The sequence below is a fragment of the Anser anser genome (assembly GCF_964211835.1).
Source record: "Anser anser genome assembly, chromosome: 2".
NCBI lineage: Eukaryota > Metazoa > Chordata > Aves > Anseriformes > Anatidae > Anser > Anser anser.
Genome location: NC_139721.1, coordinates 135,364,687 through 135,391,936, shown reverse-complemented (window position 1 = coordinate 135,391,936; position 27,250 = coordinate 135,364,687). Strand labels below are relative to the sequence as shown.

The 27,250-nt window shown below is 40.8% G+C and overlaps 1 protein-coding gene and 1 long non-coding RNA gene across 7 annotated transcripts in view; one reads left to right on the top strand and one right to left on the bottom strand.

The window, feature by feature from the left end:
- Positions 1-17,076, bottom strand: part of ICA1 (islet cell autoantigen 1) — a gene marked incomplete at its 3' end in the record, with an annotated part of 72,526 nt that extends 55,450 nt beyond the window's left edge. The window contains exons 1-5 of one of the 6 annotated variants that reach the window (XM_083825161.1): positions 16,863-17,066; positions 6,762-6,821; positions 5,597-5,643; positions 4,005-4,042; positions 3,219-3,339 (exon numbers count right to left, since the gene is read on the bottom strand). Coding sequence is in view for 4 of the 6 variants with exons in the window: in XM_083825158.1 (XP_083681284.1) it covers positions 4,005-4,021 (17 nt within the window). Of the gene's footprint in view, positions 1-3,218; positions 3,340-4,004; positions 4,043-5,596; positions 5,644-6,761; positions 6,822-16,862 lie in introns of all 6 variants that reach the window. The other 5 variants (XM_083825158.1, XM_083825160.1, XM_083825162.1 and 2 more) reach the window with 5 other exon arrangements.
- Positions 6,832-19,744, top strand: LOC310894708. The gene is made up of 2 exons (XR_014580109.1): positions 6,832-16,314; positions 19,171-19,744. It is a non-coding gene; the product is annotated as an uncharacterized lncRNA (long non-coding RNA).
- The last annotated feature ends 7,506 nt before the right edge of the window (positions 19,745-27,250 follow it).

Sequence of the window (27,250 nt, the reverse complement as noted above, 5' to 3'; positions counted from 1 at the left end):
ATTTTATGAATGAAATTAGACTACTTACTGCATTTTTTTTTTTAATTGAATAAAAATGAAAATACTCATCTCTTTTGAGCACACTATGTACAAGATAGCCCACTTCTTTCACTGTGCTATCACCAAGTGATAAATGTAGGTGCAAGACAGAGGTTTGTCAAGCACGATCTGCCATTAGTGAAGCCATGTTGGCTGTCACCCATTACCTCCTTATTTTCCATGTGCCTTTGCAAAGTTTCCAGGAGGATCTGCCCCATGATCTTGCTGGGCACAGAGGTGAGACTGACTGGCCCATAGTTCCCTGGGTCTTCCTTTATTCCCCTTTTTAAAAATGGGGGTTATGTTTGCCCTCTTCCAGTCAGTGGGAACTTCACCAGACCGCCACAAATTCTCAAATATGATGGAAAGTGGCTTAGCGACTACATCTGCCGTTTAGCTCAGGAGACATGGATGTATCTCATCAGGTCCCATGGACTTGTGCACCCTTAGCTTCCTTAGCTGGTCTTGAACCTTATCTTCTCCTACAGTGGTCAGTTCTTCTTTCTTCCAGTCCCTGCCTTTGCCTTCTAGGGCCCAGGCTATGTGTCTGGAGCTCTTGCTGGTGAAGACTGAGCCTTCTCCATATCCTGGGTAACTAGGTCTCCCATTTCCTTCTGGAGAGGGCCCACAATTTCCCTAGTCTTCCTTTTATCACTGTTGTACCTACAGAAACCTTTCTTGTTTCCCTTGCTGTCCCTGGACAAATTTATTTGTAATAGGAGTTTGGCTTTCCTAACCCGATCCTTGGCTGCTTGGATGATTTCTCTGTACTCCTCCCAGGTTATCTGTTTCTTCTTCCACCCTCCTTTTTTGTATGCCTCCCTTTTTGGATTGAGTTTGGCCAGGAGCTCCTTGTTCATCCCTGCAGGCCTCCTCCTGGCATTTTTGCCTGATTTCCTTTGTTGGGATGCATCACTCTTGAGCTTGGAAGAGGTGACCCTTGAATACTAACCAGCTTTCTTGGGCCTCTCTTCCTGCTAGGGCTTTGTCCCATGGTACTCTACCAAGCAGATCCCTGAAGAGACCGAAGTCTGCTCTCCCAAAGTCCAGGGTAGCGAGCTTGCTGTGCTGCCTCCTCACTGCCCTCCTAAACTGCACCACTTCACGGTCACTGCAACCAAGGCTGCCCTTGAGATTCACACTCCCTATGAAGGAGATCTATGCACTCCAGCTGCACATTGACACAGGGGGTTACGACACCTCCTCATCTTCCCTGCCTGTTCATTCCCGAAGAGCCTGTATCCTTCCATTCCAACACTCCAGTCATAGGAGTCATCCCAACACATCTCCACAATGCCAGTGAGGCCGTAGCCCTGCAGGTGTGCATACATATAACTCCTCTTGTTTATTCCCCATGTATGTTAGCATAGAGGTATTGAAATTGGGCCCCAATGAAGATGACTTACTGGCTGGAATTCCTTTGTGCTCTTCAGATTCTCTCCCACTGACCTATGACCATTCTCAAGGCTCTGGGCATCTATCACTGACGCTGGCATCAAACTGGGAGGAATGGGATGGATTGAGGTTCCCCTCCCCCTGCAACTCTAGTTTAAAGCCCTCTTCACCAGCTTGGCAAGCCTGTGACCAAAGATGCTCTTCCCTTTCTCCAACAGGTGGACCCCATCAACCCCCAGAAGACCACGTTTCTCAAAGCCAGTCCCGTGGTCCACGTAGCCAAACCCCTGTCTGTGGCACCAGTCCTGTAACCATCCGTTGATTTGACACTTTCAACTTGCCTTCTCAGTCCCCTTCCCCTTGACCAGGAGGACTGAGGAAAATACCTGCGCTCCCGAGTCCTTTACTGCTGCTCCCAGGGCTCTTGATCCCTCTTGATACTCCTCAGACTGCTCCTGGCTGCATCACCGGTGCCCAGTACAAGGCTTGGCAGTCTCCAGGTGACATCCTTGACATGAGCCCCTGGTAAGCAGCTGACTTCCTTCAAGAGTGGATCAGGTTGGCAAAAGGGTGCGTCTGTACCTCTCAGAAGAGAGCCCCTTACCTGTCACCTTTTCTCAGTTGCACTAGTTGTTATGCCGGGAGCAGATTGGGCTGCCTAACTCAGCTCACCCCACCTCACCCCCTGCAGCAGGTCTTTCCTTTTTGGCAAGTATATTCCACAATATTTAAACCATGTGACTAGAAATTACAGTTTCACAATGAAATCTTGATCTCTTTCAGTAATAGTTATTCCACTATTAAATTCCCTTATGTGTATAAATTAAGATATGCAAAATCACTGCAGCTTTTTTTTGGAAATACATGGTTGCTTAAATTTATTATATTAAATACTCCAAGAAAATTAAAGTGGTTGAATTTATTTTTCAAGTAAAGATACTCTTCATCTGTTTTACATTACTGAGATATTGCTCACTAGCTCAATTCACACAACAGACAGGTAACTCGCTGATGCTACCCCAAAAAGTCCTCAGACTCAACATACACGTCAAGTCATGCAGAGAGACACACAGATATATAGTCTTGCTGTGAAATATTATGGATGCTCTGAAATAACAAGCCATTGGCACACATATTCACCAAGAGAGGCAGCTCTCCCCTGCGCAGTTACTAATGACACAATTCATCCTGAAAAGAAAATCTGCTTGACAGGGTTTTGTTATTTGCTTTGGTTATTTCTAATCAGTGAGTTAGGAGACAGTGACTTAAATCACCAAAGAGATGGTAAGAAATTGCACTGGAAATGAGCAAAGACAAAAGTCAAAATGCACATATATACAGAACTTCCTGGCTTCTTCCACGAACTTTAAAAGAAAAGGTATTCACCCATTTAATTTTGCCAAAGCATCAGTCCAAAGTCCTTAGTTTACGAATTTCATTAAGCTTCATAAGACACTTTTTTGGTGTCACAGCACAAAATAAACAACACTTGCAAAACATATCACATTTCACATGCAGCTTTGCACAAACAAGTCATTACACATACCCTCACAACTCCAGCCTATCTAGTTAGGTGAAGCCTGTATTGACCTGACTTGCTGTATCTCTAATAAATGAGGAGAACATCTAGGTATCTCCCAAACCCCCCTGCATTATGAGAAAGCAGACTATGAGAGCTTAACTAATAAAACTAACATTACTTTAAAAAGAAGAAAATAAATAAAATCAAACTGATCATGTGGCAGTATTAAGATCCTAGCTATCTGGCTAGTTGTGTGCTTTACCTTGTGCTACAGCTGTGCAAATAACTGATATCTCAGTTCAGTGATCAAACGAAGAAAACACCATAATTCATTTGCTGTCAACCAGCCTTAATAGCTACCTTGCTTGAGGTCACCAGAAATTCTAGGGACCGGGTGGAAAAAATAAAAATGAGTCATTAATGTGAGGTCACAAAAAACAGTCCTGGGATTAATAGAGATTTCTGAATTAGACACAGATCAACAAACGGGAAGAATATGAAGAATGCAATCTTTTACCACTACAGACAAATTCAACTTTTAATTTCATTTGGAGAAATTTCTGGCTCTTGTTTATGCCTAATGTGATTATAAATCATTATCTTAATGAAATATTTGGTGGACAATTTTTCTGGAGGTTTAAAGGTTCTTGTCAATACCTTTAAAAATGGATTTTGTCAAGCAGTCATGGGTATATTTAAGTTTTACTAAACAACCAACAATATGACTAAAAGAAGGATCTACTTTATTCTAATGCTGACGACCACAGATAAATCCATTGAAATAAGACAGTTCATACAATTTTTGCCATTAAGCAGAAAATTGACAACATATGCTATTTTTCCATCTCGTCAATTCACTTGTTTTTCCATTCTTTGATAGGTTGGCAGTTTTTCACTTTCTATTTTTATTCTTTTTAAACAGAACATCTACCAGTGACTTCACATAAATACTAGATGCCAGAACATAATGCATGATTATGCAGTCACAAATCAACATGCCAAACACCACTAACTCTTTAGAATAATAAAAAATGACCAAGGTACTTACTACTTATGACCTTCCATGTTTCTTATTTTCTTCAGACACTTAAATAAAATAAGAAATTATCGGTTAATATAAACATCTTTAAAATATAATTCTCAATTTAGACAACAGAAAAACTCCTGCCTTTTCACATACAAAAATTACCATACTTTATCATCTTGTATACCACGTTACAACAGAAAATTTTTCCATCTGTAGACCAAATGCTTTTCTCATGTAACACACAATTCTCACTTAAATCCATGACAAACACATTTAAGTGGTGTTGCTTTTTTTGTATTTTAGCAGGTTTTCCAGACAAACAAGTTTCCCTGTCATAAATTCAGTGATTTTTGACAAGGCAAGCCCAAAGTGTACAGTGTACATGCTAGGAATAATCCCCAGTCAAGTTTTTTTTTTTTTTTTTTTTTTAAAAAAAAAAAAAAAAAAAAAAAAACAGAATTTTAGCCACAACCTAGTTCAGGTATTCTTTTCAAAAATGTCCCATTGATCCACTTTTCAAAAGCATTAGCTACCTTATGTCTTGAGCAATGGATGCAAAATTTAAACACTGGTTGTTTTTTCTCAGAGGGACATCACAGTTCCCATGAATGGAATATGATTTGTATGTGCTTGGACTTTAAATTTTAAAAGTTAATATCTCCAGTTTGGATACGCAATGAGATGACCAGATGGCGCACACATCACCAGTAATTGAGCACACTCCTTCCAGGCCAAATTTACTAGTCAAGCCAGACACTCATTGCAAAAAACCAAGCACCTGGCTTCTCCTGTTTTCAGAAAGGACTCTCTGGCACTAATCTTGGAGACAGAAATGGGGCTGCAATGGGGAGCCATGACTCTGGCAACACGTCTAACAAGGTGCTGCCTAAAGACAGTATGGCAAGCACTGGATGGTAATGGGACTGGAACAGATTGCAGTGACTCGGACAAGGCAATGCAAACCTGAGTGCTTCCTGCAACTGTGAAGCACATGCAATTCCATTTACAGCCAATTGAAGCCAAATCCCAGGTTTTGGATTCTAGCCTCTCTGCTCTCTGTACCTGTGAAACTTCCTGGCGAAGTTCCGTGAGATGCTGGAAGATTTTATCAGAGCAGGACATTTTCCTGAAATGGAATTTTTGTGAAGAGCTCATATACACTGCAGTAGAGATCATAAGTAAATTCATAACCCTGTCTTCCACAGCATTTAATTGTAAGGCCAACAGCCAAATAATGAAGAGGAAGAAAGAACTGCTTTGGATTGCTGTTTGCATTACAGCACCGTCATGTCAGACAGTACGCAGAATGGATAGCAACAGCCACAGCTTTGCTGTAGTTTCTAGAGCCATAAGGCACAGACAACGTTAACTCCAGTTTTCTAATACCTATGTGCTCGACTTCATTGTTTTAATACAGGTTCTGCTTAAGTCAACAGTGGGTGTGTGCGAGAGATAAGAACACAGGATTTGGCTTGTATGCACATTCATGACTCAGTTATTGAGCAGCATGCTTGGCTTGACAGGAAGCAAAGAACAGCCCATCTAGGTGAAATAAAGCGTATTATGTGGAACAAAGTGTAGCTCAGCAAGGGGAACAGGTCTTAGGCACTGACCTTAAACACTGTACGCGTTCACCTGACTCTCCTGGAAACCAGTGTCCCTAAAAAAAGAAGACATAAGGGTCATGGTGACATAGAGTTCTCATCTTGTGTGCACAGCTCACATTCTTTTTTCCTGTAACTATAATTGACTCTGGGGTCTTCTTAGTTATACACCTCTTAGTTCTACGTAGTGCCCCTATGCCCATTGGATACTCTTTGTGTGGTGGTGGTTTTTTTTTTTTTGCACCTGTGAGGACCGTGTCACAGTTATTAGGACAGGGTTTTCATGGTATGAAAATGAGGGTATGCACTCCTGGCCCCACTGCGTGACACAAAGGCACATGAGGTGTTTGAGGCCAAAAGGCTGATGAGATAGTGCTGTATGGCTGTATAGGGTGGAAGGAAACAGAAGTGGAATCTTACCTATACTGTGTACTAAATATGGCTCCTGGCATGCCGTATCCCCCAGAACATGCCAAAAGATAGAAGGGTCCCAGAGAGCTCTAGGTGGTATGGACAAAAACCACTCCAGGGAGATTGCAGCAATTAAACAGCAGGAACAAGAAACAGCCCAGTGCTCTAGCTTAGTCCTTGGACCCCTTTTATTACCAATACAGAATTAGCTTTTGGTCTTAAATGAGAATTCAGGTTGTACAAAGATGGCTTAGTGAGCACTGGCATTGAATAAACAGAACTGTGGTTGCTTGAAAAGAATCAGCTACCATAAGCGTTGGCAAAAGCCATATCACCTGCAATTTCCATCATGAAGAGTTCCTGGATCCCATTCATTCCAGATGCTGTTCAAAGAAGTTTCATAATGAAACCAGTTATGCCTCAGAAGTCCCAGATGAGTTTCACCCTTCTCACTGACTGAGAACACTCTGAAAAACCTGAATGCCCACTACTGTTATGCCATTTTTTCAGCTGTTAATTTAGACCACAAAAGTGCACTCAGTTTGGGTCCCACTGATCTCAATGGTACCCTAAATGATTCCATTCACACAGAACTTGTTTCAAGTTAGATACAAGTGTGTGATACTTACAGTACTGTATACTAATTTACATTTCATGTTTCAGCATTATAGTTAAGCTCTACTGAAATGGAAACAGTATTTATTAATGTAGACATTAAAATCAGAAACAAGGGCAGAGGAAAACATAATATAGGAATACTTACTTGAGCTGGATGTAGCAGATGTGCTATTGCAGGAATTCTCATGTTTGTACCTGAGTGCAACTGCAAATGTATAAATTTTAAGCTTTTGACTTTATGATTTTCTTTTAAGAAACAGAGTCTTACTAATTATGTTATATCCTAAACTAGTCTTTCAGTTCAGGAGGAGCTCAGGACAGCTGTGTGATCTTTGAGGTCAGCTTCCTCAAAGAACAGGACCGTCCCATTTCAATGCACAGAAAGCTGAGCACCTGTGGCAGAAAGCCAGCACTGATGGATTTGTGACCGAACTCAAATGCAAAACAAACACGTAGAAGACGGAGGCAGGATCAGGTTACTCATCAAGAGAATACAAAAGTATTGCCAGAGTACGTAGGGATGGGGTTAGGAAAGCCAAAGCTGTGCTGGGTTTGAAACTAGGACGGGATACAAAGAGCACCAAGAACGGCTCTGTAGAGATAGTGGCACTGAAAGAAAGGTTACAGAAGGCACAGGCCGTTTTTGAGATCTGCCCTTCAGCCTGCTAGTTCTCAGAGCCTACTGGTCAGGGTCTGGGGGTATGAAGCATTACCCACACTAGAGAAAGACTCAGTCAGGAGGTATGCAGGCTGTTAGGATGTACACAGATTCAAGAAACCAGACAAGACGGATCTGGGGGTGCTGAGGGAGCTGGCTGACGTCATTGCAAGGATGTTCTCCCTGTTCTCTTGGAGGTTATGCTGATCAGAGGAGATGCCTCGAGTGAGACAAACATCACACCTATCTTCAAGAAGCACAGGAAAGAGCATCAGGAAAACTTCAGGCCCATCAACCTCACCTCAGTTCCTAGAAAGATCTTAGAGAAATCCCTCCTGGAAACTATTCCCAGCCACATGAAAGACGAGAAGGAGAGAGGGAACAGCCAGCATGGATTTACATGGATTTAATTCACTCCTAACCTGACTGCCTTCAATGAGGTGACTGCCTCAGGTGAGTGAGTGAAGGGAGAGCAGGGGATGTGTGCTCATTTTAGCAATGCCTTTGTCATGGTGTCCCACAGAAGCCTTACAGGTTCTCGTGATATCTATGTGATTCTGTGACAACTCATACAATGTAAAATATTAGACTGGAGAGCAACAGTTGGCTGCTACTTTTGGTTTAATGCAGAAAACTTTCATTAAAAACATGCTGTAAACGGACAGCGGAATAACACTGCACCATGACCACTGTGGTGACACACACACAAAAATAGTACCGAATGTTTGCTTTCAAAGAGTTATCTACAACACATTCAGCTTTTAGTTGTATTATTTTCATTTATATCCAAAACTTTGAAGATTAACATTTTTCATTCTTCATATATCACTACACATACAATGTGAATTGTTCCTGCAGTCATTTAAAAGGGCCATCATTTTTTTTATTTTTGGAATAGTCTCTAACTTCATGTGCTACTACTGCCTATTCCAAGTCCAGGAACAAAAGAGGGTTAAGATATTGGTTCAGCTGTAACAAAGGAGATTATTGAAAGCATCTGGCATAGCTGAAAGCAGCGAGCTTTTTTTAAAGAAAACCCGAAGTCGTAAGTCTAGCCACAAAAAGTGAGAGGTACTAATAAACAGGGACTGGAAACAGTCCAGGGAAGTATCAAGGCACTGAAAGGAAACTTCATAACCACGTAACAAAGAAACCCTACAGTCAGGAAAGGCTGCAGAAAGACACCAATGAATAAGCACACAACCTTCAACTACTTCAGGTTTTGAACTCTTATGCTTTCAAAGAATAACACATGAACGTCCTGGACAGAAGTAACAAGAGTTGTTCTTTGCCAAAGCTGACTACAATAGAAAGCACATGACACTCACTGGAGCACACCAATACCTGACCTGAAAACTGCAGTCAATCTTAAAATTTACCTTTGTTATCACAGAATGTTATATATAAAACTAAGCTTAATTTGCCACAGGGAAGTTGATCTGAGAGGATTTTTTTTTTCCTGTTCCCTTTTTCCTCCCAGTGTACTAAGACTATAAGATGTTATTAAGACTATAAGATGTTTCAAGAAATAATGTTACGCTGACACTGACTGAAAAAAAATACTGTCCACCACCTCATCGGAAAACATTTCTATCAGAAAGTTTCCATTACCTTTGACGACAAAGAATGACGCAACACTCACAAGTGATCTCTATGACAGCCTTTATCTTGGCTAACAAAAGGTAGGGATACTCTAGATAATATGGAAAAAAAAAAAAAGAGACAGCAAACATAGGTGCTGTGGAGCCTGCTAGGGAAAACAGTGCTATGCTACAGCTGACTGTACACAGACCCATGGTTATTGCTGTAGGTTTTGCTGAGGTTTTCTGAGTATGTCCACACGCTGCTAATTCTACACTTGCTTTCCAGTGTTTTGAGACAGGTGCTACCTCGGTTTCAGCTTTAAACCTGAGCTGGCCCTTTCACAACAAGTCTACCTGGAAGACAATGGATCACAGAGCTAAAACATCCATTTCCACGTGGAACCAGCTGGGCCCATTAGCTCTGCTGCCCCCCTGAAAATCCCTAGCTGGCCCTCTGAGGAGCAGCCGAGAAGCCTCAGCACCACGTTCCGCAAACCTCCCTGTGTGCAGACAGACACCAGACAGGACTACATGCAGCCAGCTCGGGTCTGGCACAGTCATTGGCCTGGACACTGAAATACAACAACCAGTGTTTCACGACTCAGTTTGGCTTCAGAAGGAGGACAGCTGCACTCATCAGTGCTCCGCCAGAGCTAACAAGACGTGCTGGAACCAAGATGGCCCTGCACATGGCCAGCTATGGCACCTTCGCATCTGTGGCAGTTTATCTGGTTTGTGGGCTATTTATCTACAAATTATTTCCACAAGTAGCCAAGCTTCTGGAATGCTACAGGACTTCATAATATTTCTGGAATACTGAATTACCCTGTTTTCCTACCAAGAAGTTTTAGAAGTCATGGTGCTCGAAGGAAGCTTTTGATGGAGAACATCTTCATTAGCCAATGGCACTTCTATTCCACATGACTACGGAAAATCCTCTGATACTCTGCACCCCTCCAAAACCATTTGGATACACCATCAACATTCTCCTGTGCAAACAGGAAAATGCTAGCTTGGGGTTTTGAATGCTTAAAACTCCAGCATTCCCTAGGCTTTCTTTCCAGCTCATCCTCTGTATGACGTTCATACTTCCTTGCTTCTCTTTTTTAGCTTTATTATATTAGAGTTTGTTGCAGCATAAGTTGTCTGGTTTCCCTAGAGCTGAACAACATTATCTGTGTATTAATGTCCCTCAGATATATTTAATGTTCATTAGAAAAGAAAAATAACAAGTGTCATGTAGCAAGGTGAAATTCTGATCTTAATGCTCTCCTAGTTACAGGAAAAATAATAATAAAAAAAATCCTTTCCCCTCATTCAAATGTCTGTCCTTGGCTGAGCATTGCACTAATACACTACTAAGAGTAGCCAGCAGATCCCACAGAAGGAAGCAGGACTTGGCAAACAGGAATCTTTCATCCATGGAAACTGTATCTAAAACAAACTGTTGATCCAATCCCATCTTCTCAGAATGATGAGCTGACATGAAATCCTTGCAAAGCTTTTATAAATGCTGAAGATAAAATGTAGCATCCAAAGATGACCTACCATAGTTACATAGGAAAGTAGTAAATTGAATTCTTATGAGATGCATTCAGAAGCAACAAAAGGGAACAGAATGAGAGGCAGAGCAGAATTCAGCAAGCCTGATGTGAAAGTAACATGTTTATGAAAAAAGACAGATGGATTTGCATTTTCACTGATAGTTAGCACTATCCTCTCAGTTTACTGTCCTTTCAAAGCAGCTAACGTGGTCGGAAGGTCTTTAATCTCAAACTCTCTTCACCTTAGAAATGCCACAACTTAAAACTACAAATACGGCAGAATCGTGCACTGCGGTTGATTCACTTAAATGTTTTTATTAAAATCAGTAATTCTCCAAGAAACTTTTAATACAGTAACAGTACATTGGTAGTAGGTAACAAAAAAAAAAAAAGAATTTTAAAGAGCTCTATCTGTAAAACAGTGATAGTTTCATTTATGTAAAATACTTTGATGGGAGGAAAATCTGTGATGTGCTTAGGTGAGGGAATCAATGCCATCTGTGCCTCTTTAACAGCTCTTGCCTGACAACCTACCTCCTCTCCTCTACTGCCGGAAAGCTGTGATCAAGTAAATGGGTCTCGAAAGCAAGAAGCAGTCTCACTGCAAGAGGAAGATCAGGCAAGGCACAGTTATATCTCCTGTGGTCTTTCTACAAACATGCAGACCCAATGAGTCAGGGCTTCAAACCACGTTTCATTTTGCCTTTCACAAGCAAAAGTGAATAGAGCAGCCTATTGCTCTGAATTATACATGTTGTCGAATGCAAGAAGAGTGAAAACCGAAGCCAGGGTCTATATGGGCATTCAGCATCACAGTTATTCATAGACTTACAAGTATAATGCCTAGTCCAACTACATGAATAGGTGCTGCTGTAATCCAGATAAAACGAATCTAGAGTTTATGTTGATATGACAAATGACAAGATTTAATTTTTCCTCTAAAGCTCATCACTGCTGTTCTAATCCTGCTGAATCATCCATGCTTAGCTTTAAATCCATATTTTCATTGTTAGACTACACACTGATGCACTTATTAATACAAAAAGTTTAAAAATTGTTGTGCAAGTGCTGCATTACCAGTTCCTTCCATCCACCACAACTTTTTGTCTATTCCTTGGTCCCAAGACAGATGTTAAATGTTACCCACAACTTCCCAGGAGTAGAAATATTGCAGTCTTATGAGGGGAGAAGATGCATCAACAAAATGACTCTTTCAACCTATTTCAGAAGCTGACATCTACAAAGACGTTTCACGCATTTGTAACAGAAACACGGGAAGCAGCATGCATTACACAGTGAGGGGACCTCTTTTGCAATTTCCATACACCTGGGGGGCGGTACTGAGACAGAAAGAAATTTGTGCTGTTTGATCCCAGTCATCTATCTAACTGTGGTGCCCAAATTACAAGTCGCTCAACACTAAGCCCCTGCAAAGGCAGCCAACAGAAGGTTTGCTGGTCTATCAAGGTTTATGAAAGACCCTAGCAAAAACTTCATTTATTCCATTCCATTTATTCGTTTGTCTTGATCCTTTAAAGCATCAAGAAAAGAAATACTAACAACAAAACTAGACATGCAAAGGAAAACAAACCAACAACAATGAACTGAAAACAACAGAAGTATCAGAGAGATTGGAGCCTGTTTTACAGGGAGGTATCACACTCTCTTTGCCTTCTTCTTCAGGCCGATCAATTGCAGGGAGAACAAACCACAGCAATACAATCAGGTATCTTGAACGACTAAGATTGTGTGATTAAAGACCTGCACCATTAGAAACTATGCATAAGGTATGAAGAAATCCGGAGGTTTGGGGTGTTCTTTCTGGCATTTAGTAGCATTACCTAGGGACCTGTCTGCAAACAGAACACCCAACGAAATGAGCAGCACTATTGTCATTAAGTATGTAACAATCTGTCTTTCACTAGGTTTTAAACTCATTGTTAATACTCTCTCCACAGGGCAGATGACCAATAGCTACTGCAGAGAGTACTGTACGAGCTGCTTTATTCCAAAAGCAATTATTATGTTTCTAGTGTGGAATAATTATTGCAGAATACGCAATTAACATAGGAAATTGCCTAATTTTCTGATGCAGTCAAAACAGAGGACGACAGCCAGGGTCCCATTTCTTTCATTATCATTTTGAGTCTTTTATTTTTCTATTCCCACTGTGTACAAGTTAATAGAAGGCAGTGGCAGATAAATACACCAAATTTGCACATTAGAAGTTTACTATGCACTTATACCCAGAATTTGAGTATAAATCCATCTGGGCTGCACCGATGTTCAATATTTGAGTTGCTAGAGGTAAGTTTTAGCCGACATGAAGATATGGAAATTTGGCACTATGTCACCAAGTATTTTTTTAAAACTATGTTTGCTCCCATGCAAGTGCAAGGATGAAATCAACTGCTAGTATTCCTCTTCAAAAAACAATTTGGTGTATATTGGGTACTATACGCCTGCCAAATTATACCAAAGACTATCAAGTGATAAACTTACAGGCATAAGTGATCTCATCCTTCCAGATCGTAAAATATACCGAAATGAAACTTAGAGCTGTTTTTCAAACAGTTGAATGACAAATTCTTAAAAACAGTGGTTTATCTCAAGAACACTGATAGGAATGGGACATGTAGTCATGACACAGTACATGTAGTCTCAGAACAAAATATTTCAAATAAATGCTGATAGGCACAGTAGGCAGATTAACAAGCAAATGATAGTCCTTTCTCAATAAACTGCATGCAGAACTTCACTATTTATACACACAAAGACATGTATTTATACACAGGCAGAACTAATTTTAGGCTGCTTTTTCACGTTATACTGACTTTTCAGCAGGTGATTGTGAAATAATTTAAGAACAACACATAGTATTAGTTTGTCCTTATGTAACAGCTTTCACTCAACTACTAGTTTTCCATTTATATATGTGAAGAACACCGAGCAAATGTCCTTAGGAAGGAATAGGTATTGTAAATAAGCACTGTATCTGTCTTATGAAAGAAGTTGAGTGATGGGTCTAACCTCGCTCTGCAAGTGAGCAAAACTGGGGATATCCAGGACTTAATTTCACTCTAAATGCAGACTCGCTTCATTTCTCCGAAATGACTATCAAATTGTTTTGTAATAAACATTTGTTCTTCCAGCTTTAAAATGGTATTTTGAAACTTAGTAGCCAAATACTATTAAAGAAAGTGCCATATGGAACACCTGCTGTGCACAGATTATAAAAGACAATAGGAAGATGGTTTTTGTGACACTTTGTATCTGTAATCAGTCTATAGTCTTAATCTTAGGAACCCTTCCCCTTGCAGAACGGATGAAAAAAGCAGTGAATGTACAAATACTCATGAAATCCTTTTCACATTTATGTTGTCATAAATGTGGTTTATAAACATGGTTATAAAGTTCAAACCAATCTCTCTCTTATTTCGATACCCTATTTGTTGACACAGTCAACACTCAAAGAGTCTGCCTCCCTTCTCATCTGTGCAGAAGCCAGGAAGCAATGCTATTATACCTGAGGGGGAACAATGCAGGGGGAGGGAACAGGGAAAATAATTTTCTCTAGAATCCCTCAGGAGATCATTTCACATCCACGGGTAAGAAATTTGATTAACGAAACAGTTTTAGCATGCACAGCAACAGCAATACAGGGTGATCTTCTTTCACTGCACATTGAGTCAACACGATCAATACAGGCCGCATATTCTTGATAGATGCACAGTCCACACGCAACCTCTGCTTCTCGGCCACAGAAGCAGGAACTTCTCAGATCCTGACACACCAGCCGACTGTTCCCTGAGCAGCGGTGATCCCTACAAAGCTGCTCGCATGACAGACCTGAGCACTGTTTCAGTGACTTGGAACAGACAGTTCCCAAGGTTGACGTAAGCGATTGCATAGCCGGCCAAAATGCCCCTTGTTTTGCCACGGCTAACAATAGCCGCAGGAAAAGCTACTGTGAGACTATTACTAGCAACACATAAAAGGTCAAAGGTTTTACTGTTCTTGACTGCTTGGCTCTTTGTTTAACATTCTTCACTCTCCGGGCTTTTGTATTTTTAATGCTTCTGCATCATGTGGTATAATTTTGTCTTTAGAGTGATTTTACGGTTGAGCAATGGCAAAACATCCTGAAGAACCAACTACTTCAGAGCAACACTTGGAGAAGATTTTGAAAAAAGTATTAAGAAGAGTCTTTGAGGACATTTCTAGACATTTACTGTTAGCTGAGATATTAGCACATTTTTCTGCCAACTCATACCAACAGCTTTCAACACTAGCTTAAGTGTGAAAAGAGCTATTATTATTCAGCTTTTCCAGAAAAGGTTACTTGAGAATTCATCAGAACAATTTAGCAGCCCTGCAAAGTGTACATAGAAGAACGGGCAAGACTGGTTGGCTTGAGACTCTACTAAAGGTAAAAAACCCAGCCCTGCAATAGGGTTCAGCAGGAATTTTACTTTGCACTACGTGACTCCTTACCTCACTCCAACAATGATAAAAATCTTGTCAAAAGTAAGTAAATAAAAAGTTTAAGAAACCTTCCCTTCTCTACAGTCATAACTGATTTTTTGAACCTACAATCTTCAGTTGTGTGTCTATTTGAATCTTAGCTCTCACGAAGAGAATAGAGAAAATCACCTTTACCTAAAACCAATCCTTTCTCTATTAAGAAGCAGGTAAATCCCATTTGCTAGCATCTAACTTCTGACTATACCATTGTTCGAACCATTCTGGAAGTAACCATGTTTCACTCGTGAAGTTTAAACAGTAGGGGAACTTCAGACCAAGGTTTGGCAGCATTAACTGCCACATTGTCTTCTAGTAGAAACTGCCATTGGAAAAACCTGACTGGTTTTACCAGTTACGGCAGTTTACTACACACGAGACCTCCGTGGCTTTATGCTAAATTTCTTTTGCGGCGGTATTAACACAAATCTTAAATCATAAAGTCACTCAGGTTAAACCAGTAGGCTACGCTATTCAAATAGCGTATTCAAAATGCTATTGTCCCAACGAGATGTCCCTAGACTTCAAGCTAAGCACCATCAAGAACTGCAACTCCTAGATCAGTGCTGGGAAGACAGCGCTAGCAAGCAACACTTCTACTCGCTCCCTAGGAACCCTGCACGGACAGAGTTAAAAAGAGTTGGTTACCAGGAAAAAAAACAACAAAAAATAGGTGGAAGTCCATACCCAAAGCCACCCCACACTACAGACTCCAAAACTCAGCCTACCATTTTCTCTGCTCAACACTTTGGCAAAGCAACCAAACATACTTTTTTCTTTTCAACAATGCCCTTGCTAGACCAGAACAGCTTACTTCCAAGAAGTTTGCTCAAGAACAAGAACCACGACCACCTTCTGAGACCCAAATTAAATAAAACCCTTTGATCATCCCAAAACTGAAAGGAGAAGGATAACAGAACGAAACGCAAGCAAAACAAAAGAAAAAACAAACAGGTGCTTCCTAGAAATAAACTACTGCTTTGGTTTAAAGCAAGGTGCGTGGGTAGAGTGTCAAACAGAAGAACAGTGCTAACGCCAACCTTCCAGAACATCCACACTGTGTAACTTGGGGGTAGGGGGGCAACTGATGCACCCCTGAGATTATCTGGTTCAGTTCCACTTTTACGAACTAGACCTGGATCCCCCAAGGCGAACTGAAGGCGTGCTTGAGGAGGATCCATGTAAGACCCTGGGGTGCCAGCACAGGGCACAGCAGCGCGGAACAGGAGATTATTTACATTTGGTGCTGAACGTGTACACAGCGCTGGCAATAAAAGAGCACCGTGCCCTTCATCCTTTCCTCTTACTAAGAACTACCACTGCGAGTAATGTTCTTTTTTCCTTCTTTATCTTCCAGAACAATGCACCCGATGACCAACATTCAGGAGCCAGGTAGATGGATGCAGGTCAAATCAGATTACCATGATCAACCTTTTCCAAAATACAGGTGTAGAACCAGAAGTATATATATATATATATATATATTTCCCATGTCATTAGCCTCGGCAGCTGGTACAAGGCACGAGGGCCCACCGCAGCCGGCCGGCAGGTGAGGGCCCGGCGGGGAGCAGCCGCCGCTCTCCTCCCCCCCTCCTCCCCGCTCCCTGCGGGCCCGCGGCCAGAGAGGATGCCCGGGAGGAAGGCAGGCAGGAGCGGATGCGTGCAGCAATCATGGCGAGACAGCCGCCGGCAGGAGGGAGAGAGGGAGGGGACAGGCAGGCAGAGAGGACAGGCAGATGCCATCTTGCGCCCTTCCCGTTTCACCCCCGAAGGCCCCGCCGCCGAGCCCTGGCAGGCACCGGGCGCCTCGGGCCCGCCGGCCGCGCCGCCTCCTTCCCCCCACCCGCGGTCCCGGCGCTGCCCGAGCCCGGCCGCGGCAGCCACCGGCGGAGCCCGTTCCCCCTCCAGCCTCCGGCGCGGGCCCCCCTCCCGGCACTCACCTTGCCCGCGGCCGAGCAGCGGAGGGCAGGGCAGGGCAGGGCCGAGCCGGAGGCGCCGCCGCCCCTCCAGGTGTTCCAGCGCCGCCGGCGTCACAGCGGCGAACGGAGCCGCCTCTGCCGGCGCGGGCGGCCCCCGCAGCGGGGCGGAGCGGAGCCGCCGCCGCCCGCCCAGCGCCCGGAGCGGGAGGGTGGCGGCCGCCGGGCCCCCGGCGCTTCCCGGCGGTGGCCTCGGGCGGGACGCGCCGCGCTTCCTCCTCCGTCCCCGCCGGGCCGCGGCCGAGGCCTGAGGGGAGGTGGCGGGGAAAGGCGCACGGGTTGGGGCCCTTCGGGGGCTGCTCTCAACCGAGTTCCTCTGCTCAGCCCCAGCCTGTCCCAGGCAAGGAAATATTAAAAGGCTCCGGCTGCACAAATCACCTGTTGTCACAAGGGAGCGGAGTCGTGAAGGAAAAGGTTCTTTGACAAGGCGGACAGGTGGCAACGGTGAAGGGCGGAGGGAGAGCGATGGCTTTGAGCTGGGTCGGGAAATGGCTCAGGGAGGATTTTGGAGAGCGCTGCTTCAAGTGAAGCACCTGAGTTGGATTTTAAGCTGAATTTTGAGCCTGGAATGAAAGGAGAAGTTCAGAGGTGGCAACTGAAATCAGTCTGAACAGGTGGAAGGTAGAAGGAGAAACGGGAGCTGCAAGAATGGGAGTCGGGGGCCATCCTGCTGAACTGGGGCCCGTGAAGAGAGCAGCAAGTTTAGCCCACACAAAAGCAGGAGTGAAGGAGATGAGCTAGAGTTTGAAGGGGTGAGGAGCGGACTGCAGAGTGTTGTGGAAAATGAGAAGGAAAGGGAAAAGAAAAAGGATGGAAATGAGGACACTGATGGGGGTCTACTGAACCTTAGTGGTCTGAAGCGTTCGTGTCAGTGCCTCAGTGTTTCTGTGAGGTGTAGCAGAGCCATTTCGTTGGAAGTCATTGTGTCTAGAAGCAGAAATGGGACTCCGCTGTCAGATAGTGATGGCTGTATAACCTGAGGAATTCCAGGTAAGATGTGGGAGGTTGTGTGGTTTCCCTCTGTGGCGCTGGTCTGACCACCAACAGCAGATTGCCCCCCTCCCAGCTTGTGCTGTGGTCATCCAGAGATTTCTAGATCAAATGTAGGAAAACAAGGCACTTCTTAGGGTGTAGTTTGACTGACTTTAGTTTCCAATGAGTTTAATCATTCTCTTGACTGGAGTTCCCGTGGCAAGGAAAGGGTAACAGGCTCAGATGTATATACTTGCCTTACAGGTATTACTGATTTAGTCAAATTAATTATTGATACTACTCTTTCAAAGACAAAGCTGTTCACAAGAGTTACTTCTTTACTCCAAAGGGAAGTGGTGCTAATGAGGGACAAAAGGTCTGTCTGCTTTGGATAAGGATCTGGGATCCCTTCAGCAAGATCTGACATTGGTATTTAGTATTTTTTATTTATAAGTGAACCCGGAGATCTTTGTGTTTTTAATGGCATTTATATGTGCTAATCACCCAGACTGTAGAAGGATAAACAAAGAAAATCTCACAGCATGTGAACTAAGTACCTTAACCGCTGTAGGAACAATACCAAGCCTCAAAGAGAGATTTTAGTTGGTAAATTTAAACATAATACTTCTATTAGGTGCACCAGAGTAAGGTAGGAGGGCAAGTGGTCCTGAATAAACCTTGATTCTGAAAAAAAATATACTTTTCTAATTTAGGAGCTATTTTGTGCCAGCAGTTATGTGTGAGCATGACTATACCTAGAATGAGGGTCTGAGTTTGGCTCATTTCTGTTTACATGAGCCTAGCATTCTGCAAGTTACAGACACCTTCTAGTATTGTCTGTGATAATCTCTTAAAGTATAAGCTGAAATCACTTTATAAATTTAAACAATTAATTTTAAACTTTTATTCCTTACTCTATTGCAAGCATTTCTTAGTCTTTTAGTATGTTTCATATAGTTTATCACCAGACATGAATGTTATAAATATAAGCAAGGGCCATCTGGTTGTTCTAGCACCTCTCTTATCTCCCATGGAGATATTTTTAGTACAGCAGAAATACATCACTTGCAGTAGCTGTTTTCTGTATGAAATGAGGTGTACCCACTACTTTTCACAAACTTCGTTCTTTACCAAAGCTGAATGGATGCATAAAACACCCCGAAACATGGTGCTACATTCATTCTGTTACTGCCTTTTTTCCCCTTTGGAGCATCAAAGCACTCTAGTTGCTCACATTAACTAACCAATTGATACGGTGGCCTGAAAAATGTCCAGATGCACCATTTTTGCTGTTTTACAGAGCTCCATATGCAAACTGATTCCCTGAAAGACATCATCAGAAGCGCTGGAAGATACAAGTGAAGATACAGCCCTCTGAGGTGTAACTGTTAGTCACACCAAAGTTGGAAAGGTCACAGCGCAGTTTATGGGGAGAGAGCTGACTTCCAAGTCCTCTGTCATGCAAACCTAGAGCTTTTGAAAGGGTGAATCATCGAATCATTCAGGTTGGAAAAGACCTTCAAGATCACCCAATCCTACCTTTAACCTAGTACTGACAAGTCCACCCACCATGCTACTAAGTTCTAAATCTACACTTTTCTTCAAGACCTCCAGGGACGGTGACGCAACCACTTCCCTGGGCAGCGTGTTCTAGTAATGCCGCACCTGTCCAGAAAAGAAATTTCTCCTAATATCTAACCTAAACCCCCCTGGCACAACTTGAAGCCATTTCCCCTCATCTTATCACTTGGCAAACTAGCAATAAATTTTATCCCTCTTCTTGATCTTTCCTACATCTGAGCTTTGTGTTACACTATGCCCTAGCTGTGTTTAATTTGTAAAAGGACAAATAAAGATTGGAATCATATGTTGAATCAATGAGACTCACTGTCCAGTCGTGTTTACAATATTGCATTACTACAAAAGCATACTGTGAGATATGCTTTTCTTGTCATTAATTTGGTACATTCTGCTGCATCTGCATTCTATGCTATTTATATAATTTAATCTCAACAAATGTGTGTGCTATTTTTCCTCCAAATCCAGGATATTACATTTCTCTTAGTAATAAGAAAGAAGTTAAAATAAGAAAATGGAAATCCATCCGGAGGGAGAGAGTAACTAGAAACTCAAGTGTTTTGGAAGCCCAGTGATAGTAAGCTGTTTGCCAAGTAAAACAGTGAGAATGAACATTTTTCCTTCTATATATTTTCTTAAGGTTTCTCTATGTTTTAATTCTCTCCTCTGTTTAGTTGCATTTGTGAATTAGTTGGTTAGGAAATTGTATAGTATTGTACAGTATCCAAGAAATGACACTGAAGATTTCTCATCCTCCCTGGACTTTAACGTTATATTAGTTGATGTTTGAACTTTCAGACATCGGTATTTTGTAATCTTCCTGTAACTCTATGCTTGCCTTCTCTTTTTCTCATCCACATAAGGAAGTACAAACATTTCATGGTGTGCTCTACGGAATGACACTTCCCTTCAAGTCCCTTCAGTCCTATATAAATGTTTTTACTCTTTTCTGTCATCTCTGATCTGTCTGATGGTCTTTTGTCTTGCCATAGTGCTTACAATGTCTGGAACATCATTGCTGTTTACAAACGGCTTTTCAATCTTTAATTTGTTTTCAAACTTTTAGTAAAATATATCTATCCAGTTTAATCATGTTTAATTCTTCATTTTGCCTTCTGCTGTTCTTTATTAATTTCTATATTTAGATAATTTAGCTCTGTAAGGCATTTAACGTGTATCGTTTGTGTGATAGCCCTGCAGATGAAAAGTCAGCAAAAAGTAGAGCGTATTCGTTTGGGCAGTAGCATTAGGAACTGTAGGAGCCAACACACAGAATGGAGGAGGCTCTGGAGAGTGTTAAATTCCTACTAACAAACAGCTAATGTAGATGAATTCTAGTTGTCAGCTGAGGAAATTATGTTAATGTAAGGACTGTTTGGCCACTTCTGTCTGTGGCAAATGCGATTACAGCTTAGTTAGCTGCTGAAAACCTTCAGCGTATTGGCAGCTTCAGAGATTGAAAATGGAAACAAATAATTAATTAATTTTCATAGACTGGAAAATACATACTAGGGTACTAAAACCCCAGGAATAGAAAGCCAGGTTTGGAATGTGAGGGCTCTGGTTGGAGTGATGCCAGTATCTCTGAAATTCAGGGTTGGACCAAAACTCTGCCGAATTAGTAGCTTTCATGAGTTTACTCAGCATTACTTTCCTGTACTTCTGTGGACTGAAAATGAAACAGGTGTGAGCATAGGCGTGACGGGATCTTTCTGCATGGAGGATTGGTTTCATACTAGGTACTGTCTACAATCCTAACTTTTAATGTTGCTGTCCAAATGGAGATTAATGTGGATACTCTTTTATGTAATTCAAGATCAATGAAGTGTGCAGTACCTCTGTTTCCTTGTCTGGCTGACACTGAACATTGCTGTTATTGTGCTTTCTTCTACTATCCTACACTGATTCTCTCCATAATTGTCATTATCAAACTCCTTGGATACTCTTGCAAACAGCATATGATTATTTTCTGTCACATATTTTGCATCAGAATAGCAGGAATGGAGCACATGGAGTGACCATCTATTTTTCATACATGACATTTTGAATCAAAGAGCTGTGTTAATTAATCCATTGTTTAGATGGAGTTGGTATTTGTGGAAATCCACTGGAGAATTAGTGAAGCATTCAAGAGCCAGGTTTATCCTTAATAAAGGCAAGTACACAGCAGGAAGATGAGAACTGGCATGGTGGTGATTTGCACTGATTTCCATCTGAGAAAAAGAAAAAAATCTTTCTAAGCATCTGCTTGAAAATGTTAATTTAAACACAAATGCAACCCATAGTCATCAGTTGTATTCTGAATTGGAGATTTTAGGCTCTGTACATAGATGTTGCAAATAGTAGCTTCTTACCCGAAGCGGATTACAGTCTGAAAGAAAATGAAAAAATAGGAAAGAGACAACAAGGATCATTGTTTCCACTTGGTAGATGAGAAATTGAGACACAAATGAATAGAGTGATTTGTCAGAAAAGTAAATGGCAGAGCTAGCCAAGGGTTCTTACAGTCATTCACCACTGCTTTTAACCATCCCATCTTCCTTCCAATATTTTCAGAGGCTAGAAATGCACTTGCTTTTTCCACAAGGTCAAGGATGAGAAAGGAGTGGGGTACTTAAAAACAAACAAACAAACAAAAACTTCTTGGGCGGAGGTTGTATCAACAAAATAGTTGTTCATTGAATAGATTTACATGGTGGTAATATGAACTACATGACATATTTTCTGGAAAATACAATTCTTGAGAAGGCAAAATGCATAGTAAAGAACTGAAATATGGGCTAAAGCTCCTGATTGTTGCCGTGTTCTCCTTGATGTGTCCATGAGAGTTTTTCCATTTAAAATAAAACTTTGAAACAATTACATTTTTGAAATATTTTTGCCCATTAAGAGTATGAGTCACAGCAGTTTTAAAGATCTCCTGGAGACGATTCATATGTTAGGAGGATGAAAGTCTATTAAAAAAAATGTAACAGCTGTTATGCTGTGAATTGTAGACCCTGCATACTCTCAGAAATGTGAGAATAATTCTACTTTGTCAAAAAATAAATCTTGTAGCACATTAACTATTGCATGCTGCTAAAGAGATTGATTTGCTTTCAACTGCTCCTCTATTGCTTCTATAATAAAATGTATACCTACTGAATTTTCTGAAGGTGTTATCTTTAATAGGTATTTGATATCAAGCCATGTAATACTATGGCTTGGTATCTCAGGTTCCTCCTGAGAGCACCCTCAACAATCCAAACTGCAGTTCATTTAAATATTTGATTCTTCCCGAAACATGTTAATGTTCACTTTTGTCATGTATTCTGAAACCTGCCTGAAAATAAATTAAAAAGAAGTCAATGTGCTTGATAAAACTTTGTCATGTGTGACAAAGGATTCTTAGTGATAAAACGGAAATAAACCCAAACATCATGTTTTAAGTAATCTCTGAGATTTCAACAACTTGAGTGAGATTTTCCCATGCTGTATAATCCCTTTGGCCTCCCAGGCAATCTGATCTGGCTGTCCAAAGATAACCACATTGAGATAGAAGTTATTTTTCAGTTCCTTAAGGATAGATAACATGAGAAATTTATGTTATTTTTACACTCTAATAGAAAAAGAAAATCTGTCACTGCTTGAAATTGAGGAACAGAACATTGGTGAAGTTTCATGTCCTATTATCCCGAGATTTCCTATCTCTGGAAATATCTTTACCAATCTATTTCTTTTTTAATTTTATTTCCTTACCTGAACAAGAGCCCTGGAGGCTGCTATTCTGAAAATACTGCTTAGTGCAACTCCAGTACATCTTTGCATTTGAAAAACAAACCTCTTAATTTTCTACAGAGTGAGGCAGATTTTTTTTTTGTAAAGTGATGAGAAATATCAATTTTATTGAAAATTCTATTTTCCAACCCTTTTCATACTATGCTTTTGAAAAGCACTTCAGCTCACCATAGGAGTATTATTGAGTTGGACCAAGAAAAAAAGGCTGAACTGTGCTTTTAAATAGAGAAAGTGTTCTTCAAAATACTGCAGCCTCTCTTATTCAGCAATGAAATGATTTTTATTTCTTTTTTCCTCCTCTTTTGGGAACAACATGGATCATTTGTCCCAGGAGACAAACTGTACTCTCACAGAGATTCAATATTTGCTGTTTGTGCTGTTCCTTTTTTTTCTATTGCATACATGTATATTCCCCATAACTAAACCTGAGTAGATTTCTTGCATGTTTTTCATGACATTGTCTTCAGGTTGATTCTGTGAGAAGTGTTTCAGCACCTTCAGAACATTTAACAAAGCTGAAAATGTCATAGGCAATTAAACCATTTTGCTCACTAGGTTGATGTATTGTAGATTTGCTCATTACTGCAGAAGAAAAATCAACATTAATTTGGAACATACATTACAAAAAATTTTTGCTTTTATCAGCTTTTATCTCAATGAAGGGCCTGTAAAAGGTTCTTAAACTTCACAGATATTGTTAGTAAGAAGATTTAAAATGTCCATGTAATTTTAGAGAAATCACATTATCGAGTTTATTGTGAAAGCACACTAGATTGATTATTTGTCATTTTGAGTTACCAATCATGTGGATCATCTTATGCTTTAGAGATAAAGCCTGCTAAAATTTGCTGTTTTCTCAGCTCAGTGGTATGTACCACAATAGTTTACTGTGCTGAGCTGCTGCAGTGAAAAATGTCACCTTTTGCATTATCACATTCCTTTTGGAGAGGATCCTAAGTCATTCATTTCAATTCCCATCAGGATAAAATTTGGCTTGCAATATATATTTTTGGTAGTTTAAAATTCCTTTGCATGTGAAAATGCAGAACATTTATTCTCACATGTATATTATTGATCTGTTGCCCCTATAGTGAAAGAATTCATTAGACTGAATTCTGAAAAATGAAATATTCAGGGCTAGACTGTTTGTTTCAGCACAGCCTTGATCCGTGAATGGTGTGTGATCTGCTCAGCTCAAAATTAGGTCAAAGACTTGAGACACTCTTCTCTGGTATATTACGTTTTTGTTTCCCACTGGCTTACACCAACAGCTCATTTTAGTTTGTCCTCTAGAGGTGGTTCCTTCACAACTGTGTCAAGAAAAGAGAGCTCTATCCTCCATCCTAATGAATCTAAGCAGTGAAAAATATAACTGGGATTTAATATTTCTGCGTAGTAGGGTACCAGATCTAAATAGCTTGCTCATTGGTACAAAGGCAAATCATTTACACACCTAGGTGTTCTGATGGAGCGACACAACCCCAGTGTCACCTTTCCTTCTTGAAAATGCAGTTGACAGTTTTTCAGCTAGAAATATGTTGTTTATTTATTTATTTTATTTGACAGTATTTATAATAAGGATGTGCAAGTGGTGTTCTTTACAGTGCAACATTTTACGGAATGGATTCCCTGTGAATAAGTAAAAAAATGAGAGTTTGAGCCACTTAAACATTGCTTTCAGGAACTACAGGTCTAATTCAAAGTCTCTGTGACTTCAGTGGCTACTGGTAAAAGTTCACGTAGACCCTGTGTTTATGTAATGTGAGCCTGGTTCAGTCCCTTAGTAATGTGCCTTTTTTTTTTCTTTTTTTCTTTTTTCCCCCAAGAGTTCCTTAAAACCAAAATGAACGCAATCTAAATGGTCTAAAATAAACATTAGTACTTTAACCCAGACTAAACCAAGATACATTTATCATGCCTATAACTTCATCTCTCATGTTAACAATTCTCTTTTGAACCAGGAACAACAATGCAGTGCTAAGTGTTTATGCTGAGTAATGTTGAAGACATTGAGCTATTTAGCCATGCCAAACATGAACTATGAATTATGAACAATAACATAGAAAAAAGCAATTAAAGCCTCCTCCCTTCCTATTGTTTTTATATCGCCCTTTATAAAGCCATTCTGAGAGCTACAGAAGAATGTGTACAATCATGAATATCTTTATTGGTCTTTGTTGGCAAGATCTGCCTGCAGGTCTCCCAATGTCCTGAGTCTTGTAGCAAAAATGCAGGGAGGGAAGTATGACCCATGATAGAGAAAGGCTGAGTGAATATCCTTAGAGAAATGCACGCTGGACATACACAAGTTCATTGCACTGGAACAGGTCCCTGGAGAAACTCTGAAATCTCCACCCCTGGAGATACTCAAGACTTGGCTAGACAAAATATATAAACATATAATAAAACATATAATTTATTATTTGAGTTTAAAATTCTTTCTGACTTTGAATTAGGCCATACTTTGTGCTGGTGGGTTGGGCCAGAAGGCCTCCCTGGATGCCTTTCAACCTATATTTTTCTGTGATTTCGTGAAGGTCATTTTCCAAAAATACTTACTGCCAGCAATCAAAGATAGTTTGGTTAGGGGCAGTAACCCACTTAACTATAAATTCTGACAATGTTGTGCAAATGTCAGAGGGCACATTTGCTTAGTCTCAATAGGATCCCTTCAAGACTTCAGTCTACATGAGCAAGACAGCCAGTTATATTTTCACACTCTGAAGCACTTTTGAAATGATTCTAACAAAATAGAATATATATATATTTTTTCTATTTTTTTTAAGGAGATGGGAAATGGCAAATTTTTCTTCCCTCAGTAAGAAAATAAATTGAAATAAATCTCTTGCACTCACTGTGAAACCTGGCCATGGAATTTAGGGCTGATTTGCTGCTTAACATGCGTGTGTCTTAATGAGTAGATGCATATACATAGACTTAGCTCAGGGCAAATATAATGTCTATTATCTATTCTGAAATATGATTTAATTATGATAAATTGCTTTAAGTGTAGGGACATTACTTGTGTTTAATAGAACTATTAATCAGTGACATGGTTCAAATCTGAACAATGTTATGCCCTGCCTGGCACTCAAGATGTGGAGCAGAACACCTACCACATATTGCATCCTCAAATGGGTGTGCTGCACCCAGGTATAAGTCAAATTTGATGGACAGGCTTCCAAAGAGCAGTAATGTAAATATCTTTGTGCCAACTTCAGTCACGCCAGGATCTTACTTCTAATGGTACATCATGTCAGCTGGGCACAGCCTTTGGAGAAAATAGCACAAATTAACCTTATATGTTGCTCTAAAGCACAGAATAAAAACAAGCTTTGTCATAAAAATGCATATATTTCAGTGTTGTAGATACATGTAAGCACTGCTACTTGCTCCTCCTTCATCATATCAAAGCCAAATTCCGTTACGTTGCTGTCAATGTGAAATGAATGGAATTTAGAGTTTCGGGTATGCCTCTAACTGAAGCTGGAATATCACCCATGAAGCTACAGTAATCAAGTGACAGAACAGTCAACAAGTCCTTAATGTATCAAGCAAGTCTGTCTGCCATGGTGAATCCCAAAGAGATCGGTAGGTCTTGCTTTTGTAAAATTTATACTAATTTTCAGTGACAATTCAATGAAAGTCCTGGTATTTGGCACGGATAAGAGGCAGATTAGGTGCATTGCAGCCAACATCTGTGGCTAAGGAAGGAGAGTCCATGAGGCCCTTGTTGCCAAGAAGAAATACCGCTGTTGTGTGGCAAGGAAATATTTGCTTTGTATGGCTAGTTCTCTCCACCTGTTCTGAAGAAATGGCTTAGTTAATGACAACATTAAAAAGTCCTCTTTTCTATTTCAACAAACAAATGCAGACATACTATTCTGTTAAACTTATCGTCCTTTATATGTTTCCAGGAAGATAAAATTTTCTAACCCTATCACTAGAAAGCAATAGGGTATTAGCATGAAGGAATTAATCAATTTTCTTCATAATGGCTCTTTGAAAAAAATAGAGGCTATGAG